At 38.3% G+C, this 22,403-nt stretch overlaps 2 protein-coding genes across 2 annotated transcripts; both read left to right on the plus strand.

Moving 5' to 3' along the window:
• The first annotated feature begins 226 nt into the window (after window positions 1-226).
• LOC124529407 (trace amine-associated receptor 3) lies at window positions 227-1,258 on the plus strand. Its single transcript, XM_047103309.1, has one exon. The coding sequence runs from the start codon at window positions 227-229 to the stop codon at window positions 1,256-1,258; it is 1,032 nt and encodes a 343-aa protein (XP_046959265.1).
• A 12,505-nt stretch (window positions 1,259-13,763) lies between these two features.
• On the plus strand, window positions 13,764-14,807 carry LOC124528306 (trace amine-associated receptor 4). Its single transcript, XM_047101877.1, has one exon. It carries the CDS (start codon window positions 13,764-13,766, stop codon window positions 14,805-14,807), a length of 1,044 nt encoding a protein of 347 aa, XP_046957833.1.
• The last annotated feature ends 7,596 nt before the right edge of the window (window positions 14,808-22,403 follow it).

Raw genomic sequence — 22,403 nt, forward strand, 5'->3', positions numbered from 1 at the left:
CCTGCCCTAATGCAGCAAATGACTCAGAGCGCAACCACAATTGGCATAATTTTAAATATTTAAATAAATGGAAATTGAAATGAATTCATAACAGATGTCTTTTTTTATGCAATTAATGCTTTTTTTTTATGCACTTAGGAGCTGAAGTTTCCTGGAATCATTTTTAAGAGGAGAGGAAACACAGACTCATCTTCCTAGAAAAGGGACTTTTAAGTGATAAAGCACTATGGATCCAATTTATATTCCTGAAGACTTATCCGGTTGTCCAAAATTTGGGAATAAATCTTGTCCTCCCGTAAACCGCTCTTTGCATGTCCGAGTGATAATGTATTCAATTATGACTGCAGCCATGTTTATCACTATCTTTGGAAACTTGGTTATAATGATTTCCATATCACATTTCAAACAGCTTCACTCTCCCACAAACTTTCTGATCCTCTCCATGGCAACCACCGACTTCCTTCTGGGTTTTGTCATCATGCCATACAGCATGGTGCGATCAGTGGAGAGCTGCTGGTATTTTGGGGATGGCTTTTGTAAATTCCATGCAAGCTTTGACATGATGCTTAGCCTAACCTCCATTTTCCACCTCTGTTCCATTGCTATTGATCGATTTTATGCCGTGTGCTACCCTTTACACTATGCGACCACAATGACCACCTCCATGATAAAGCGACTGTTAGCATTTTGCTGGTCGGCACCTGCTCTTTTTTCATTCAGTTTAGTTCTGTCTGAGGCCAACGTTGCCGGCATGCAGAGCTACGAGATTCTTGTTGCTTGTTTCCATTTCTGTGCACTTACGTTCAACAAATTTTGGGGGACGATATTGTTCACTACATGTTTCTTTACTCCTGGCTCCATCATGGTTGGTATTTATGGCAAAATCTTTCTTGTTTCCAAACGACATGCTCAAGTTATCAGCAACATGCCTGAAAACACAAAGGTGGAAGTGAAAAAAAACTTATCTAAGAAAAAAGACAGGAAAGCAGCTAAGACCCTTGGAATAGTAATGGGGGTGTTTTTAGCATGCTGGCTGCCTTGCTTTCTTGCTGTCTTGATAGACCCATACTTAGACTATTCCACTCCCATAATAGTACTTGACCTTTTAGTGTGGCTTGGGTACTTCAACTCTACTTGCAACCCCCTCATTCATGGGTTTTTTTACCCATGGTTTCGGAAAGCTCTTAAGTACATATTGTCAGGCAAAATATTTAGCTCTCACTCAGGAACTGCAAACCTATTTCCTGAGGCACATTAATAAAAAAAAAGCTATTACAAAAGTGAAGAGAGTATTGAAAATGAGACTTATCATTTTGGCCTCATGCCTCGCATTAATGATACTATTGAATTTCAGTAATCTGGATAAGTGTCTCCTAACGTGCGCAACAGTTACCTTCAGTATCTTTGACCCATCAGGCATCAGCCATGTATTAACTGTGACCTCTATCTAATCAACACTCCCGTCTGACTGGGGGAAAATACACAAAAGAAGTATGAAACATTTCAGAATAGGTTGGCCTCTACTTACACACGTGAGACAATTATAAACCCATAAAACAATCAATGTAAGAATGAAGAAAATAAAGTGCTAATGGTTTTGGTTGCTGACTCCACTCTAGGAATTCAGAAAATAGATTATTGAGGCCTGCGGACCCATGGAGAAAGTGTGACATAAGGTTGGTCTATACTACCAACTAGCAGTCAGTCTCCTTTATTGTTTGGCTTGGGAGAATTATTAACCATCATTATATGAATTATTCAGTCATTTCCTGACACCCCGAAGCTTACTACAAAGAGCTGCCCATTGGAGAAGCAGTTGATTACAAATCATCATATGCAATTTGAGCTTTTATCCTTGTGATTTCTCACTCCGTGGTTTATATTTGAAATGACTTCCTGTTTCTTTGTCCCCACCTTCTTCCTCTGCATGCTGTGTCTACACCACCTGCCAGCAATCACAAAGCCTCTCCCTGTACTCGTTTAAATCATTTTCTCTGTAAGTTGCCCTGCCATCCGGCCAAATACATTTCATCCACACCACAATGCCTATGATTTAAGTCAGATCATGAATGTTTGGTGAGAATCCTTCCAGTGATTCTTCTGTGAAACATTAAGGAAAAACAGAAACTTCCTTTTATCTGATAGATTGGAAAACACATGCGTATGTGTAACAACCATGTGCACATCCTGTCCTACGTTGGATTAAGTTGTGGGATGGAAAAGAGGAGGAGCAGAAGGAGGGCAGATCGCTCCTGAATCCAAGTTCAGCTTTAGATCAGACTTTGAATAGGCAAATTTAATTCTGGCTTTTTCCCGACTCTCTTCTAAGCCCTTCTCTCCCCATACCCTGACATCCATGTTCTAGGTCCAGCTATGGGCAATCATTGGGCTCCACTTGTGCCTTGAAGGACAACATGATTCCATAAGGATGATTCCTCTTCACCATCATTACAGTTTTCATTCCCTGTACTTGTTGGTAGAAAAGCAAAGGGGTGTAATAAATGCATAATTGAATGCCTGCCAAAATATTTACTAATGCAATGCAACTGCTCGTCTTGAGACGAGAGGGAGAGAGATTGGGTATGAGTAGCACTGCCTGGCTCCTTCTTCCTGAGAGTCCCAAAAGACTGTGGACACCACCCAAGTATACCTCTTCCCTCACAGTTGACGACCAGGGGGCCTGGCTGGCTCAGTCGGTAAAGCATATGACTCCTGATCTCGGGATCTTGAGTTTGAGCCCCATATTGAGTGTAAAGATTACTTTAAAAAAATTATCACAGATGAAGACCTTACAACTGACTTGCTGACTGTAGATAGAAATCTATTCTAAATATAAATGGAATAATCTATTGGAATAGATTCAGCTAGGCAATGCATGTAATAGATATCTCTAAGGCTATAGGAAAAGTCTCTATTCATTGATATAGATATTGAGTCCTCAATAAAGGATATAAATATTCATCATATGCCTTCCATCCCATCTGTGTTAACTAGTGTTCTTGCCTCAGGTTTCACAGCTTTCTGATCTACTCTACACAGTTTTCTGAAGTTAACAACTTTCTTCTTAAACATCTTCCGTTGTTTCTATGCTAGATTCCCTCTATTTACACTAGTGGGGAGCACAGATTAAGATTAGGATTAAGGGGGTCCCTTGCTGTGGGGTGTCCAATGGCATTCTACCAATGAGAAGCACCCACAAGAGATCGAAGGATGGACAGAAGTTGAAATCAGGGTAATGCAGATAATCTCTCTGTCACATTGCCCTGGAGTTGGCTGACTTCATACAGGAAAGGACATGTGGAGTCCCTCTCCATACAACTATTCTCTCAAGTTCCCATAGCCACTCCCTCTCCCTGTCACTTAGGGCCCCACAGGGTGGTGACTCTATGCTATTGCTGCCCCTGGATACTAGGCTGTTTCTTGCTGGTTTTCTTAATGCTGCCCACATCATTGTAAATAGTCCCTTTATTAAACTCTCCTCAATCACCCAGGTTGATTGTGCCATCTGTTTCCTGCTAGACACATGGTGAGTGTAGCTTTCATTGCTCTAAGACAAAGTTTTGAAATTCTTCTCAAAAACATCAAGTCTGTCCAAACCCAACTTGGCCTTTCTTTGTGTTTTCACATTTAGTCACTTCTCTGAAGGGTTTGTTGGTGTCCAATAAATCATTCTTCTGTTAGTCCTACCTGGGGGCAACTTGCCTTCCTCCTCTACCTGACAAACTTTTTATTTTTAAGATCAGTCATCAATTTGAGATTTATGGTGTCCTTTTTGTGTATAGAAAAGATTATTTGAGGTAATTTTGGCTTCTAAAATTAATCTTTCACTTACAAAATAATAATATTGAAAAACGTAGCTCTTCCTTAAAAATCTTATCTAACTTATAAGTTTTATTTAATGGTAACATATAAACTATAATTTATAAACAGAATATAGTTACTCTATTTCCACAGTTAGTAACTTGTAACATCTTTAAGGGGCAAATACAGCCTATTTAATTGAATTATCTTAATATTTTATTTGTATTTATCAAATTAAAATGTTCAACTTCTCTTTTTTGTAGTTTTTAATTTTTTTAATTTTTTAAATTTTATTTAATTTTATTTTAAGTAGTCTCCATGCCCAACATGGAGCTTAAACTCACGACCCCAAGATTAAGAGTTCCATGCTCTACCAACTGAATTAGCCAAGAACACCCCTTAATTTCCCTTTCGAAAATTTGTCAGACTAATGCATAAAACTTTTCCTAGTACTTAGAAACTCTTGTAGACTTAATGACTTACAAATATGGTAATTTCAAGATTCTTTTGCTTTATTTTATTATTTTTTTATTTTAAAGAGAAAGAGAGAGCACGAGCAGGGGAAGGGGCAGAGGGAAAGAGAGTGAGAGCATCCCAAGCAGGTTCCACGCTCAGTATGAAGCCTGACACAAGGCTCGATCTCATGACCTGGGATCATGACCTGAGTTAAAATCAAGAGTCAGATGTTCAATTGACTGAGCCACCCAAGCGATCCGGTAATTTAAGATTCTTAGCAATTATAATACCATTTATAGACTTACCAAACTTTTCTTGGGCCTTTCAACTTAAAAATCATGGCTAAATTAATTATTTAATAACAGATTTTATACAACAGAATAAGAGGCTTCTGCACAGCAAAGGAAAACAATCAACAAAACTAAAAGACAACCTACTGAATGGGAGATTATACTTGCAAATGACCTATCCTGTAAAAGGTTAGTATCAAAAATGTTTAAAGAACTTACACGACTCAACAGCCAAAAACAAATAATCCAATTAAAAAATAGGCAGAAGACATGAACGGACATTGTTCCAAAGAAGACATCCAGATGGACAACAGACACACTAGATGCTTAACATCACTCATCATCCGGGAAACGCAAATCAAAAGCACAGTGAGATATACCTCACACCTTTTAGAATGGCTAAAATCAAAAAAAGAAAAAAAAAACAAAACAGAAGAAAGAACAAATTTTGGCAAGGATGTAGAGAAAAAAGAACCCTCTTGCATTGTTGGTGGGAATGCAAACTGCCGCAGGCAGTCTGGAAAACAGTATGGCTTTTCCTCAAAAAGTTAAAAACAGAAGTACTCTATGATCCAGTAATCTCACTACTGGGTATTTACTCAAAAAATACATAACCACTAATTCAAAGGGATACATGCAACTCTGTTTATTGCAGCATTATTTATAATTGCCAAATTATGGAAGCGGCCCAAGTGTCCATGAATGGATAAAGAAGAGGTGGAATATACATGTATATCAATATTATTCAGCCATTGAAAGGAATGAAATCTTTTTAATTTGCAACGACATGGATGGAGCGACAGAGTATAATGCTAAGCAAAATAATTCAGTCAGAGAAATACAAAAGCTATATGATTTCACTCATATACAGAATTTAAGAGACAAAACAAAGACAAAACAAGAAGAGAAAGAAAGAGAGAGACAAACCAAGAAACAGACTGTTAACAATAGAGAACAAACTGGTGATTACCAGAGAGGACGTAGGTGGTGAGGGGATGGGTGAAATAGGTGATGGGGATTAAAGAGTTCACTTATCATGACGAGCACTGAGTAACGTATGGAATTGTTGAATCCCTGTATTATCTACCTGAGACAAATATAACACTATATTTCGACTACACTGAATTAATATTTAAAAACTTAATAAAAAAGCCCTAAAGAAGTAGGAAAATATTCCATACTAATGGATTTAAATTCTCAATATGGATTGAAGATGACAATGCTCCCTGTCGATGTATAGGTTAAATGCGATCCCAATCAAAAGCCCATCAAGATGTGTGTGTGTGCGAGTGTGTGTGTGTGTAAGTTGAAAGGCTGGTTCTAAAATGTTCATGTGGAAATGCATAAGATATAGAAAACAATCTTGAAGAAGAACAAAGAGGACTTTCCACTACCAAATATCGATTACTACTACAAAGCCATAGTAAGACAGTGTTATAACGGTGAAAGGATAGAACGGAATAGAAAGCCCAGAACCAGTTCCATATATATTTGGTTACCTGACATGAGATCAAGGCACCGCTGCATTTATATATACTGTGATTCCATTTATAAAAATAGCAAGAACAGGAGGGGCGTCTGGCTGGTTCAGTCAGAGGAGCATATGACTCTTGATCTTGGGGTATTGAGTTCAAACCCCATTGGGTGTAGTGATTACTAAATAAATAAAGAAAGACACTTTTAAAAAAATTGCAAGAACAGGAAAAACTAATTTTTGATGAAAAAAGTCAGAATAGTGGTTACCCATACGGGAAGAGGTGACTAGAAAGGGGCACAAGAGAACCATCTACATACTGGAAATATTCTAGGTCTCTCCTGGATTATGGCTATACAGGTCTATATGTATTCAAAATCTCATAAGCTGTATGCTTGATATTTGTGCATTTACTGGGTTTGTGTTGTACTACAATAAAAAGTTTTAAGAATATAGAAAGGAAAAAAATAAAAACACTTTTTAAGTGGGAATCACAAAGCTATGGTGATAAATGCCCTAACATACTAAATTCTTTTAAACATTACAAATACTGAAAATGACACATATACAAAGATTACTTTGAAACTGAATGTAAACTATATTAATACTAAGAATTTGAATTACAGATCCTTCACAAGCATGAATATAAGGGTTTTTATACACAAAATTTTAATAAATTTAAATGATATAAATAAAGTAAATATAAATGATAAAAATAAATAATAAATTTAAATGATATAAAGAAAACCTTTAAAAAAATCTTTTGAGGGGCGCCTGGATGGCTCAGTCGGTTGAGCGTCTGACTTTGACTCAGGTCATGATCTCACAGTTTGTGAGTTCGGGCCCCTTGTCAGGCTCTGTGCTGACAGCTCAGAGCCTGGAACCTGCTTCAGATTCTGTGTCTCCCTCTCTCTCTGCCCCTTCCCTGCTTGCACTCTGTGTCTCTCTCTCTCAAAAATAAATGAACATTAAAATTTTTTTTAAATCTTTTGAAAAAAAATTTTTTTTTTAATTTTTTTTTTCAATGTTTATTTATTTTGGGACAGAGAGAGACAGAGCATGAACGGGGGAGGGGCAGAGAGAGAGGGAGACACAGAATCGGAAACAGGCTCCAGGCTCTGAGCCATCAGCCCAGAGCCTGACGCGGGGCTCGAACTCACGGACCGCGAGATCGTGACCTGGCTGAAGTCGGACGCTTAACCGACTGCGCCACCCAGGCGCCCCAAAATCTTTTGAAAAAATTTTAAAGAGACTGCGTGCATATTAAAAAATGCAAAAGGAAGCAAAAACTGTGCACTAAAAAATAAATTTCCCTCTAATCTGTCCTTTTGGCTTGCAGACTGCTTTTTCAGAGGCAATTACTTTCCTGTGTATCTTTCTAGAAATACACAGGCACATCCACAATCATATATGTACACATTGTTCTCACGTACTTTTTTTGAAGATGGCAAAATACTATACATGCTGTTCTGCAACTTGATTGTTTCACTTAGTAATATTAGGGATTCATTCTCTATCAGGAAACAGTTTTTCCTAATTTTTCAAAAGCTCTAAAAAATATTCCATTATTTGGAAGTATCATAATGTATATAACTGGATTTCTACTGTTTCTGATTTCTGTGGTAACAAATCATGCTGCAATAAATATCCATGTAAGCACATATCTATTTATTGAGTATATCAGCAAACACCTTAGTTGTTTGCTTTTTGATGTTTATTTTACTGCATTTCCATGATTGCATTATATCACTTCTCCCTTTGTGGTTCAATACAGTGCTTAGTTATCAATGTCTACCCAGAGGGATACAGAACAGAACATAGTGATAAGCTAGAGCTAAACCCTGTCCTCTGGAAATTTGAATCTTAGTGAGGGAAAAGAAAACAGGGCAGATGAACACATATTTTGCAAAGTTTTTCAAGAATAATATACCTGACCTGAACCATGTAAATCTTGTGTTTAATTTAGATCTATTAGTTATTTAGTGTATGAAGGAAATCCTTCTGAAAATTCAAGCGTGCAATTTATAGGTACCTGTTGATCTGGTTTGTCTTTTCCTTCCTTACTTCCATTCTTTTTTTCTTTTTTACTTTATTCTTTGATCTTTATTTTAGTCTCTATAACTTGATTCTTATTTCTTTTATTTTACTTGCTTTATTCTTATTTATACTTTATCCTATATTACTTTATTCAACTTGGGGGATAAGCCACTGAGAGTGGGCTGCTGGTAAATTAATGCCAAGGAAAGAAAAGATCTTCTTAAGGTCAAAAGGATGCAATTGTTTTTCCTTTTTGCAAATTAAGCTCTTTTAGTAATAATTAAGTCCTGGGGCTCCAAAAGTCCCCTGTGCCCCAGGAGAGCTGGGATGATGGATCGGACAGCTCAGAATCTGACTGTAGCAGCTAAGTGTGTGCTTTATGCTTCATCATCTCAGAAGCTCACTGAGGAGTAATCTTCATGCTAAATAATTTTGCTTCGTCAAACACCATTGAAGCATTTGAGCCTTGGTTTGAGCCTGGACAAACTGTTGTTATTGTTCTTTTAATGTTTATTTATTTATTTTGAGAGAGAGAGAGAGAGAGAGAGAGAGCAATCAGGGGAGGGCAGAGAGAGAGGAGAAAGAGAAAGAGAGAGAATCTCAAGAAGGCTCTGCATTGTCCGTGCAGAGCCTGAAGCCAGGCTCAATCTCACGAACTGTAAGATCATGACCTGAGCCGAAATCAAGAGTTGGCCGCTTCACCGACTGAGCCACCTAGGCGCCCCTCACCTGGACAAACTCTTAAAGCCACCAATAGGTCATAAGTCCTCCACTAGCTCTTAAAACAACTTCACAGTTGATTTCTCTCTGTTAAAACAACAATGTACCTTTCTACTTTCCTGAATGGACCCTGCCCGATAGAATGAGAATTTATAAAAATATGCCATGAAGTTATTAGTTCTATATCTAGGAAGACATTTGGAAAGAGAAGTTTTATAAACCCAGATGAGCATTGAAGGAAAACCCAACATCTTCTAACTGTCCCCATTCACCAAGGGTTTTCATTTTATAAAGAAAAATCCCCAGAGGATGGAATAAAGTTAGTTTTTGCTAGTTCTAAATATGAATAATTTGATTCAATGTTTTCTAAATACCTAAACTCTGATGCTCTCTAAAGCATTGAGTATTTAGATATAACAGTTTTATGTCCCTGATGGGTGATAAAATTATCCATGTAAACGACCTGAAGCTTAGTGTTTAGAACTGTGGTGCCCTAATAGAAGCACCTTCCCCCAGGGATTATGAAAATACTCACATGGTGAAAGAAGTTTTCGCTTTTCGTTTGGTTGGTTTGAAGCAATGGTTCTTATTGCTTTTTGCGTGGTTAGGATCCTCATTTGGAAAATTATGGACTTCATTGCAGTATGAATATCACTGACCCGTGCATGGTAGCATAAGGAAAAAATACTGATAGGAAAAGATAGGATTCTATAGGCAGAGAGAGAGGGAAAGGATAGGACCTGAGGTCCCTGGGTGGGGAAAAACACATTTTTTGGAGCAATGCTGGCAGGTCTGACCACAGCGAACCCCCTCAAGGCGTAAGGGTCCTCTTAAGAACGTAACAGACCCCACCTACTCCCCCTCAGGTTTCCCTCAGGAATTTGAACAAAGATAAGTAGACTCAAAATAAGTAGACCATAAAACATATGACTCACAAGGAATGGTATGGCCATAGACCATCCCTCAGACAATGGAAATGAGCCAATCAGGAATGGACAACCCAGAACCTAATTACCAAGCCAATAAGCATAGAACCTGAGAAGAAATATGGGGGAAGGGAAGCAGGGGGCGACCAGAACCTTACAAGGACTCTTGCCTATAGTCGTCAGGCGTTCACTTTCCAAAGTCCCCTCTCTTTAAACAGAGCTATGAAAGCTCTCTTTACGAAACTATTCTTCCTTGCTGATCTCATACTCTAATAAGCTTTTGCCTGCGGCTCATTTTGTGCCCCCCTCTTCATTCTTCGAAGAGACTAGACAAGGAATCCCCGGTACTGAGGTAAGAAATCCTGCAACAGTATAAATGAGTCAACTTTTCACTAGGGATTAAAGAACTCAGTGCTTCAAAACACCTGTCATTTGGTAATAAGTGGAGTGAGCACTTTTTTAGATTTTAACCAAATTCTCTCCTTTCTCACTCTTTCTTCTTTGCTTCCTTATCCACCCCCCCCCCTTCCTCCCTTCTTTTCACTTTTTCTCATTTGTCTCCACTTTGGCCTTGTGCTAGCCTATTCCATGCAGTTCCTCTGATGCCAAAGGGACAGTAGGGCACTGATTCGCCCTCCCAGAGCCAATTCTCTGGTGACCTGCTGTAATGGCTTTGACGGCAGCACATGGAAGATTGTTAAAGGACACGCCTGTCAAAAGCAGGACAGAAGGAGGTAATGCAGCCTCAGGAGGCATATTTTGTGTGTACACACTGATGACAGGATAGCCTGCCAGGGCTCCAGCTATAAGAACTTGAGCCTAAGTGCCTTTTCTGGTCGGGTGTCAGCAGAGAGGAGAGCCGCGAGACACAATGAGCAGTTGTGTGGTAAGAAACCTTGGCACAACAGATATTTCATCTCACAGTGACTTTAGCTCCAAATTACCTAATTAGCCAGACAAGTTCTGGTAAACAAGAGGAGAATATATTAAAAGAAGAAAAAGATCAGATACATTCATCCTTTTTCTGATTTATGTTGAAAGGAATCAAATTTAAAACACTGGTCTAAAAAATAAAGCCAGATGACTTTTTTTTTTTTTTTTTTAATCACCGAAATTCTAAACAGGCCATGGTAGGAAAACCCACAGCAGTTCTTTCTTGAATTTGATTCACAAGCAAGCTCCCTTACCTAGGAAACTATTGCGTAAGTGATGTACGTCAAGGTAAGATAAAATCATTTTTCCCCACAGAAATAGTCTCAGAAGTAAAGCAGCTGAACTATGTCACTAGCAAGAGAAGAAAAATCAGGCCTGAGTAAGCAGGTTTGATATGTCCTTTCCTAAAATTTCCACTGTATTTGTAATACATTCTTGACCTAGATGAATATTTTCCTTCTTATTTTGGAGAAATAAATATATATTAATAGAATTTTAGGTATTTAATGCTTGGGGAAAATTATTACGTGAGTCCTTTTTCATTTTTTCTTTGCAATTCTGAGGGACTTTTGTGTTTTTGAAATCATTATTTCAGTCCTTGTTTGTTTCCTTATTATGTTATCTTTTCCCTTAAATAATTAAATTTGAACTAAAAGACAATGCAATGCTTGCTCCTCTCCAGAGTTGTTTGCAAATGTTTCTTTTTACGTCTTAGGAAAAATAACTAACAATTTTCTATGCTTGCATTGGGTGATTGTTTACAGTGCTGTCATGCATTTGGCCCCCGGAAATGTAACTGGTAAAAAGAAAAAGAAGTGTAATAATAATATCCTATGTTGAAAGTGAGATGTCTTAGTGGGCTTAACTTTATTTAATCTTATTAAAAATTACTGTATATCTTTTGGAAGTGAGTCTTCAACCTAAAGGAATCTAGTCTGTTATGTTCTCAAATAACAAACAAAAGCCGGACTGCACTTGATTTCATGACAATTTCCTTGTTTAACAAAGCAGTAGACCAGCAGCCATATTTGCATTTGCTTACTTGCTTTTGTAATTTGGGTCCAAGAGTTTACGATAGGGGCTTAAAGCACTATTACCTTTGACATTACCTTCACAATTCACACGCGTAATGACTTTATAAGTAAATAAGTTTAAACACTTCCCTAATATAGGTAACCATGCATCAGAAACATGAGATAATGCTATTAAGTTTGGGCAGCTGTTTCATACCCTGCTTCCTCCCACAAAAAATAAATAAATAAGATGAAATAAATGATATTCACTTTACACACCTAGGAGGTTAAGTTGTATCAATTCATTCAGGGATTAAATTTTCAAAAACGAAACTTCAAACTCCAAAAATTATACCATAAACAATTGAAGAGTGTCTATTTTGTATGAGAATTCTGTCTGTCTATGGATATGCGGTGAAATGCTTAAGAAATTTTTTGGTACCTGTCAGCTATCTTTAAGGATGATTTTTTAAAGAATTAAAGAAAAAAATTAAATTCACAAAAATAAGATGAAAGGCAGAATAAAGTTAATTTGTTAAAGAAGTTAATTGAGCATTTAAGATTTCATTATTTCATTATTTAAGATTTCATGGCTAAAGTGATAAGTAACCAAATAATTTGTGCTGTATGTTCCAAAATTGATAAGCTACAGTTTAAAAAGGATTTGAATAAGTCTTTGTCCTTCTTACCTGTGTTTGGTTTCTCAAGTTCAAATCCATTGCACAATATTTGATTGACAAAATTAAAACAAACCTAAAGAAAAATGTTAATTTGAGAAATTAACTTACTATATCCAGATCAAATAAAATGTGCCATGATGTTAAAATTTCAAATAATACACATTGGAAAAAAAATGGCTGAGCTATAGTAGCAAATACTGTAAATATTATTTTCAAAGGTAATTGTATTCTCATTTAGTGTGTTTTCCAAGTAAATCTCATGAGGACATGATTGTGGGTTTGTTTTTACGATGGACCAGTGAGTTTTCATTTCTTCTCAGGCCAAAGTCCACTCTACCCACCTGGCCTTAGAGCTCAGTAATGCTTGTCTTTGGTCATCAGAACTACACAGCCAGTCCGGGCACTGGAAAAACAAATCCAACCTCTGCCATACTCTGGGTGAGCCAGTCTCATTATTTTCACATTTTTAAAGGCAACAGCATAAATTATGTAACGTGACAGTTTAAACAGTGAGCACGCCCATGTGTCAAATTTGTTCCCAATATAAGTCTTGCAATCTGTGGACCAGGAGACCTCAACCTAAATTTGAATTCATGGATGGAGTTGCTAAATGAAAGGAGGTAACACACGAGATTTACAGAATTTATCATTTCAGTATCCCCCTGCCTTTTTTGGAGATTATTCATGTATAATTTTGTAGACTTTAGCACATTTTTAGTCGACCACAAATTGCTCTAAAAATCTAAAAACTTATTCTTCACATTGGAAAGAAAAATATTCCCTTAACTGACTAGTATGTATTAATCAACAGGATCCAAAGCATTTGCAAATACCCACAAGAGAAATTAAGGGGGAGGGGAAGCACAATCTTTAGATTGTAATTATTTTTGAAGCTAAACATTAAATAAAAGTTCCATAAGTCCTAGTAATTCTTGACAGGTTTTATCCATCAAATTGGTTAATATAAGTGGGATAGAGAAAATTCTTGATCTGATTATAGATTTGGAATCCTAAGTAAGGGCTACATATTAGTGTCTAGAACATGGGCATTTACCTGGGTTACTTAGGTGGTTTTAACTGGGTTACTTAGACATTGGATAGTCATTCAGTTGTCTTTAGTCCCTTCCTACTTAAGGGATAGTCCTTAGACTAACAGCATTGGCATCTCCTGAGAGCCAGACTCTTAACCTCCACCCCAGAAACAGAATCTGTATTTTAGAAAGACCCCTGGGTGATTTGTATGTACATTAAAGTTTGGGAAGCAGTGCTCTTGGTCGGTAGGAAGTTCTGTTTAGGATTGGAAATGCAGCTACCTGGGCCTTTCTGAAAATTTGCCCACCAGGGATTTTTATTGTTTTTCTTCTTTCTCTCACAGAAAGGAGAGGAGCACAGTAATTTTGCAAAAGATTAAGAGTACCCACAGGACAAAGACGATGAATTCACCTGAACTTTGGAATCCTCCAGAAGTCCAATTTTGCTTTGCTTTGGTCAACAATTCATGCCCTAGAAATGTGAGGTCTGTGCTGAGTGTGTGTGCCATGTATGTTGTCATGACTGGTGCTATAGTGATGACCATGTTGGGCAACCTGGTTGTGATCATTTCCATCGCTCACTTCAAGCAGCTCCAGTCCCCAACCAACTTCCTGATTCTCTCCATGGCCACGACTGACTTTTTGTTGAGTTGTGTGGTCATGCCCTTCAGTATGGTCAGGTCCATTGAGTCTTGCTGGTATTTTGGAGACCTCTTTTGCAAAGTCCACAGCTGCTGTGACATCATGCTCTGCACCACCTCTATTTTTCACCTCTGCTTCATCTCAGTGGATCGCTACTATGCTGTTTGTGACCCTTTGCATTATGTCACCAAAATTACCATCCCTGTAATAGAGGTCTTTCTACTCATCAGTTGGTCTATTCCAATTTTTTTTGCCTTTGGCCTGGTATTCTCAGAATTAAACATAGTTGGTGCAGAAGACTTTGTTGCAGCCATTGACTGCACAGGTTTGTGTGTGTTGATATTTAACAAGCTCTGGGGGGTGTTGGCTTCCTTTATAGCCTGCTTCCTACCTGGGACTGTAATGGTGGGGATTTACATACACATTTTCAGCGTAGCCAGGAAGCATACTAAGCAAATTGGCATGGGTCCTACCAGGAAACACGTTGGGTCAGAAAGCAAAATGAAAGTATCATCCAAAAGAGAAAGCAAGGCCACCAAGACTTTAAGCATAGTCATGGGAGTGTTTGTATTGTGCTGGCTGCCCTTTTTCATCTTGACAATCACAGACCCTTTCATTAATTTCACAACTCCTGAAGATTTGTACAATGTCTTCCTCTGGCTGGGTTATTTCAACTCCACTTTCAATCCCATCATATATGGCATGTTTTATCCCTGGTTTCGCAAGGCATTGCGGATGATTGTCACGGGAACCATCTTCCACCCTGACTCTTCTACCCTAAGCCTATATCCTGCAGATACTTAGGCAATACTCTCCATTCTGTAAGATTCTTTCCTGGTAAGGAATCTTGTTGGGTGCTCCTCCTCAAAGGTAAGGCCATAAACTGGATAAGCATATTCTTCCAGTTGGTGTTATGGACATCTATCTAAGTAGGAGCAATCGATCTAGCGTTCTGGGTTTACCAGAGCTACCAAACTGGTTAATTTCTGGAGTTCTGGGGAAGCCATCTCCAATAAAAAACTCTGTCCCATGGCTTGCTGATTCCTGAATTCACAAAATTAGAGATTTAGAATTTCACTCCTTTGACTTAAATCAAATGGAGATCTTTTTTTTTTTCTTATGAACATCAGAAGAGGAGACAGAGTTGGTCTTCACACTTATTGACAGCCACGCAGAGTTTATCTAAATCTTTCTTGAGACTATTGTTCTATCTTAGGGGAGCCAGGGAGAGAGCTTGAGAACATTGGGAGTCTGGATTATTTAGCATGTGATTGACTTGGAAGGGGAGAAGGAAGCAGACAGTTGTAGCTACTTTCAATTTTTTTGGTTCTGACTTAAACCTCTTCAAAAAGCATTGATGTGAATTTTGTAATATTTTGGTAAAATTGGACTGTCTTACCGAATGAGAAGAATGAATAAATAAGAGTTTAGGAATATATTCTTTCTCCCTCTCAATATGTAATTATATATGCTGTATATATTTACAGCCTGTGTATATACACATAGGTGGTATTTCCATGTCTTTGGGTGTCTGTGTGTACATACTAATTATTCACTAAGGTTGAGTTTCATTCACAACTGAAGTTCTTTCCCTACCCCATAGTTTTAAGATAATACTTAATGCTGCACATATCTCTTCATGTCTTTTTTTTTTGTCTTGCTCTTGCTTCTCCTACCCCACAAACTTATTTTGTCCTTTACAACCTTCTTTTCATCCTTCATACCATCCCTCTGTCTCTCTAATCTGGTGGTTCTCAATCAGGGGCAGTTTTGCCCTTTGTGGCCATTCAGTGTCTGGAGATGTTTTTGGTTTTTACAACCAGGGAGGGATGCTACTGACAGCTAGAGGGTAGGGGTAAGGAACACTGCTAAAGAGTCTACAATGCACAGAATATCCCCCACACTAAAGGATTATCTGGCCTAAGACTTCAATAGTTTCATGGTTAAGAAATCCTGCTTTAACCTTAGTTAACCTCACAGCTTCAATATTCATGTCTATATATCTTTCTCTCAAGTATATTTATTTGCAGCCTATCATTTCTTCCAAACTCAAGCCCCTCATTTCTTACTACCAATAGACTGCCATTTTGAATGTTCTACCAAGATCGCAAACTCAGTGTAACCAGCATCTTCCTCCTATGCACACCCACCACCTCAAACCCATTTCTCTGACTCCTGCTTTGTGCCAGAGTTGAGTATGCACCGGTGTGTTGGTTCCTCATTAGATTGTAAGCTTCTTCTGTGGGACACTATGCCTTTATGTTTTCCATTTTATATCCCACAGTGCCTGGGATGGTTCCTTTCCCGTTAAAAGCCCTGAACATGTTCACTGGATAACTAAAACATACAAACTTTGAAGAACATGGGAGTTACTCAAATCCACCAAGATAAACAACTACAAAGCAAAGAATTCTGGGCAAGTAGGGACTCCTTCTCTTGGGAAAGAAGACGGAAGAAAAAGCCTATTTGTAAAGTAGAAATTGAACTGAATTTAATTCCTGTTCCTTTGGTCACATGTGCACGGTGTTGTACTGGGGAACTGGGGGACAGAGCCAGCAAAGGCACATAGTGGAAAAGGACTTACTGACTCAGAAACATTTGCAACATTCAAAATGAAGCTTTCATGCCCATATAGTGAGATTCCCGTGAATAGAAGTCAGATCTTCCCTTTCTTTCCTAATGCCTCAGTGGTGGAAGTATTTTACTGAAAGGTTTGGTTATGTAGAAATATTGTTGATTATCTAATAGATTGACAGATTAGGAAATTTCATAAATGGAGATGTTCAATAGAAGGACTCTTCCAGCCAAATAGACTATATCTGCAAATAGTTTGTATGTGGCTGATGTGCTTTATTTATAACTTTTGCTTATTTTTGCAGGAAGTAAGGTTGCTTTTCATAACTTTCGGACACTGGTATGTTGCAAAGAGAAATCTTGTTACCATTAGCATAGGCTTTAATATTAAGTGCATTTTATTGCAGTAATTTATTTTCTTTTATTTTTGAGAGTGGGGGTGGGGGTGGGGCAGAGGCTCTGAAGTGGGTTCTGTGCTGACAGCAGAGAGGCTGATGTGGGGCTTGAACTCACAAAACAGTGAGATTATGACCTGAGCCAAAGTCAGACGCTTAACCGACTAAGCTACCCACGTGCCCCTACAGTAATTCTTATAGTAATATCAGAATATTTGGTTAATCAAACCCCCTCCATTCTTTGACCTGGCTAAATGATATCACACATCCATGCAGGACATCTTAATACTTAAAGTTTCTAATGTCCATATACATATATATAGAAATCCTGAAAGCTGTTATGAACCTTTTTGCTTTTTTGACTCCATCCGCACTCTAGACTATCTATTAGGAACTACTCATTATTCCAAAATACATTTAATAACATCTCTATTCAGTTGAGAATTCCCAATACCCTCTGGATCTACATGTTCTGTTGAATATTTATAGTTTCCTGAGGCCAGTACTTGTAATTTCATCATTTAGATATAGCATATTTAGATCCTGAGATGTTTTGGCAAATTATTATTATTATCATCATCATCATCATCATCATCATCAAAGGACAGTATTTGAAATCAGAATTAGGTTTTGAGATGCTTGGTAAAGTATTGGTTTATTCTTTAATGACTACAGTCATTTAATCCTTCAGGAGGAGATTTCTTCTGCCCCTAATCCCAAACACGACATTCCAGAGGCTAATGGTACTCCTTCCTTTTGAAGACTCAAAGAAACAGGAGGAGTTCCTTGGTCTTTAGGCCAACATAGACCTCCTTCCTGGGTCAGATGGGTCAATAGATAGAGCACCATATGATGGAAAGAGTATTTTACAATCTGCTTCCCATGATGAGCCTCTCTTCCTTTTTCGGGATTCAACAAGGTTATTTGCACTGCTAGAACTGAGAGACTGAATGAGAAGGACAGCCATTTACTCAGTATATATGCATTTTCTCATTTGACCCTCAGCATAGCATAAGGATGGGGCACCTGGGCAGCTCAGTTGATTAAGCATTTGACTTCGGCTCAGGTCATGATCTTGCAGTTCACAAGTTTGAGCGCCATGTCAGGCTCTGTGCTGACAGCTCAGAGCCTGGAGCTTATTTCAGATTCTGTGTCTCCTCTCTCTCTGCCCCTCCCCAGTTCGTGCTCTGTCTCTCTGTCTCTCAAAAATAAACAAAACATTACAAAAATTAGAATTACACAAAATGGTTGACTTAGTATCAAGGAACTCAGATCTGTGGTCACAGGCCACATTTTCTCTTGCCCACTAAAAGCATAGCTAAATAGAGGAGAAATGAAAGAGCATATGGAAGCTTCTGCTGCAGTCATAATCACTCCCCACCTTCATAAAGCACTTCTGTAATTTACAAAGGATGTCCATGAACATCAGCTCAATTGTTTCTCAAAACAGCTCCACCTTCTCTTCCCTAGTGGAAGGTGGCTAGTCCGAGGAAAAGTGAAACATTCCATTATTATTACAAACCCAGTGCTCTTCTTTCCAGAATGTATTGAGGTTGAATAGAGCAGCCATTATCCCAGGAGGATGGTGGCTGCCATGGACAGCCTATATTAAAAGCCACTCAGTTCAATAAACATTTACTGAGCATCTACTATGTGCCAAGTACTACTCTGAGTGTTTTTTGTTCAGAGACACATAAAGCTGAAATCCTGGCTTTAAGGGGCTCGTGGTCTAATAGGAGAGACATAGCCATTCAATTACCCTGCATGGTAATATATCTTATGACAGGGCCAGGCACAATAAGTTACGGAATATGGAGGAGGAAAATTTTGCCTGGCTTGGGGTGTAGGGAAGACTGCATTTTAGGCCGAAGGAATGTGTCATCACATTGAGTAAAGGAGATGCTTCCTACCACTGAACTACCTAATCTTCCTAGCACTTTCTACAACCTCTAGCTTAAATCCCCTGTTCAAGAGATTAGGCAACTTTTCCAAGATCATAATATTCAAAACCTGGTGTATCTCTTGGTAAAGCCCACATTTTTTTTGCCTCATCTACTGCTAATGTAGGTTTTCCCTTTCATATGCATTTAATTGATCTTGACTGGATTGCAGAGGGGCTACGAAAAACAGGAAATCTTGTTCTGCAATTGCTTTTTTATTTGTGTCCTCAAGGGAATTGCTTTTATTATTCTTTCTGTTAAAAAAAGAAAAAGAAAAAGAAAAAGAGAAACCTCACTTTCTTAGACCTTAGTCATCAATGGTGATTACTGTTTCAGACTGCAAATATGAATAGAGGCAATTCTTAAAAACTTACTGACTGCCTGTCTCAAATATTGCTAGCATTTATGGGTCCCTTGGGTATCATCAGTTAGATTATTTTCTTTTCTAGAATATCTCCTAGTAACCTTTATCTCTCCTGGACCAACACTCACAGCTTATCTCAAAGGAGTCAGACATTGCTTTGGGGGAGGGGGGAACATTAATATTCTTGTCTTATAGCCTACTCTAGTAGCTTTAGCATTGTTAAATAGCAAAACTAATTGTTAAGATCCTAAATCTAAACAACACTTTTGACTACCTTATAAATATTCCACTTTCTCTTCTGTCTTGTTTCTAAAATATAAAGCCTCTTTGATGAAAGCTGTACAAATGGAACATCAATGAATCCCAAGATGAGCAAGAAAATCTAGAGGATCCAAACCCCAATTAGTTTTGCTCCCAGTTGTTATGTACCTGGAGTGTATTTCTGAAAGTCAGTCTGGAAGAGGGGATCAGAGCCCTAACTTGGGAGGGTTAACACAGAATCGGGACTAGTATCTATTCCCACTCTTGTCTGTCCAGCTTGCCATGTAACAGGAACCATTCTTTAACACTCATCCATCTTCATGACAAACTTGTGGTTGTAGGTATTGTATTATATTCAATTAATAGATTAGAAAACAGGGCACAGAAGGTTAGGTAATCTCTGACAGAGGAATCACACATGTGCTTGCATATTGCATTTCAGGTTTGATGCAATATATCCCCCAAACAGACAAAACACAAGACCCTTTTTGAGAGTTTCCTTCTTAGGCCTTCTTTTATTTGGAAGATATTTGTCCTTACTTTTCACAAACTCTTGGTCAGATTGGACTTAGAGCCATGGGAATCTCTGCCTGATTGCAGGGTGGATTATGATTTATGAATCAAAAGGTGTCACGGTATGTGATAACGCAGGATCCTTCCTGGTCTGATCATCAAGTTCTGGAGTTAAAAATCTATTTCTATGCACGTGGACTGGATACAGTGCAAGTTTCCAGTGACGATCACTGGGTTTGGCCCAGGCTTTGTGGAGAAGGTGGAGGTGTCTGTCAACCTCCTTCATTTTTTTTTTTTTTTTATTTCATTCCTTCGACCCCTATACTTCCTACTACAGGCCCCATTGGCAGATGTAATCTTTTGTCACCTTTACAGTTATGTGGTTTTTGCAACACCGGTTTATTTTGAGGAATGATCTCTCCAAGGCCATAAAGAGGCATCCCATCCCCTGGAGGTTTGGTACCAAAAATCAGAGAGAGCAGAACATGATCGAATGTGTTATTTTCCTTGGTAGTATCCAAATAAAGTATGGACATATGAGTCTAATTGTAGGTACTCTTACCAATGGGGAGGCAGAGGGTCGAAAAGGGTAAGGGATGACTGAGGGGGTAACAGAAAAAGAATCTAACTTGGCTGAATTCAGGGAACTGTTTCATCTACTGTGACTTCTTTAACCAACACGAAGTGAACCTAAGGGCTTATGATCAATTATTCTCAACTATTTTGTTGAAAGAAATGTGCACAAATAATGTTTTTTTTAATATTTAACGTTTATTTATTTTTGAGAGAGAGAGAGAGAGATACAGAATTCAAGTGGGAGAGGGGCAGAGAGAAGAGAGAGACACAGAATCCGAAGCAGGCTCCAGGCTCTGACCTGTCAGCACAGAGCTTGATGCAGGGCTCGAACTCACAAACCATGAGATCATGAACTGAGATAAAGTCAGACCCTTAACCAACTGAGCCACAGAGACACCCTGTGCACGAATAATTCTAAAGCAAGTGGGGTGCCTGGGTGGCTCAGGTCATGATCTCATGGTCTGTGGGTCTGGGCCCCACAGTGGGCTCTGTGCTGACAGTAGCCTTGAGCCTGCTTCGGATTCTGTGTCTCCCTCTCTCTCTGCTCTTCCCCCACTCATGCTCTGTCTCTCTTTGCCTCTCAAAAATGAATAAATTAAAAAAAAATTTAATAAAAAATAAAGCAGAAAGGATATACAGAACTCACTAAAAATAAAATTAAACAAAAGGATATATAAAACTGGTGTCTTCAGTTTTCATCTCTAATTAATTGGCAAGATAAATGATCTCGTGCTGAGAAGAAGCTTCAAACTACTGAAACTTGTGAATAGTGCAAACTAGGTCCCTTGGAGCACTTCCAACACTCATTTGCATGGCATACCACCCTGAGGACTAGTTTCTATTTGGAGTATAAAATCATTAACTGATTGCACATCTGTCGTCTTTGCTGATGGAAGAGAATTCTACATACCTGTGTTCACCTGCTACAAGAAGGACTTCTGATGAAGTGATCCTGATTCCTACTTCTGTAAGTAGTTTAGAAACCTTGAATTCAATTTACTGGAACTTGTTTAAAATTGCAGACCGGTGTTAAGATAGAAAAATACTTTTTCACAACAGATAGTTCTTCCAGGATGTATGAACAATGTGTGTTCTCTTTAGGAATTGTGCCGCATGCAAAACTGAAATTGGTAATTCTCTACTTTTTTAATTATTTGTGTTTTGAATTATTTTCTTGGTTGGCATGTAATTAAACAGCTCAATCTGTTGATTTTACTGTTGCTTTATTTAATTCTTGAAGAGAGGAGCCAGATGTTATTCTTTCCCCAAGCAATGATTTATTACAAAGACTTAATTCTTCCTTGTTTCAGACTGATAACTTGAAATCTCACTGTATGTTTGACAATAGGTCAACTTATCAAAATGGAAGAGACGGCCTCTCAGTAATTGTATGGTACCTACCGTGGCATAGCCTGCTTTGTCTCTGAGGGAACAGTTAGCTTACATTCTACTTCTTTTCCCTTAAAGATACAGTCTACACTAACTTCAAAAGTGCCCAGTTAGAGAAACCAGAGCCAGCAGAGAAGTGACTCTTATGAGACCTTAAATCTCACATTATACTGATTTTTGGACAATATTTGCTTCAGTACCTAAGTAAATTGTACTAGGTTACAAAATGCCCTTCAGTTTCTCCTCCACATCTTTTTGTTTTGTTTTGTTTTGTTTGTTTGTTTGTTTTGTTTTGTGGTTTTTTGGGGGGGTTGTTTTTTTGTTTGTTTGTCTTTTGGGTGGTACAGGTGGCCAGTTCCCAGAGAGAAAGGAAGAGTAGGAACCATAA

Source organism: Lynx rufus, unplaced genomic scaffold (assembly GCF_022079265.1).
Source record: "Lynx rufus isolate CCGP_SWC_20201006 ecotype Redwood Valley unplaced genomic scaffold, mLynRuf1.p SCAF_6, whole genome shotgun sequence".
In the NCBI taxonomy this organism is placed as follows: domain Eukaryota; kingdom Metazoa; phylum Chordata; class Mammalia; order Carnivora; family Felidae; genus Lynx; species Lynx rufus.

Excerpts from the sequence above, each read along its gene's own strand:
- LOC124528306 (XM_047101877.1), top strand. The coding sequence starts at position 13,764 with ATGAATTCACCTGAACTTTGGAATCCTCCAGAAGTCCAATTTTGCTTT.
- LOC124529407 (XM_047103309.1), top strand. The coding sequence starts at position 227 with ATGGATCCAATTTATATTCCTGAAGACTTATCCGGTTGTCCAAAATTT.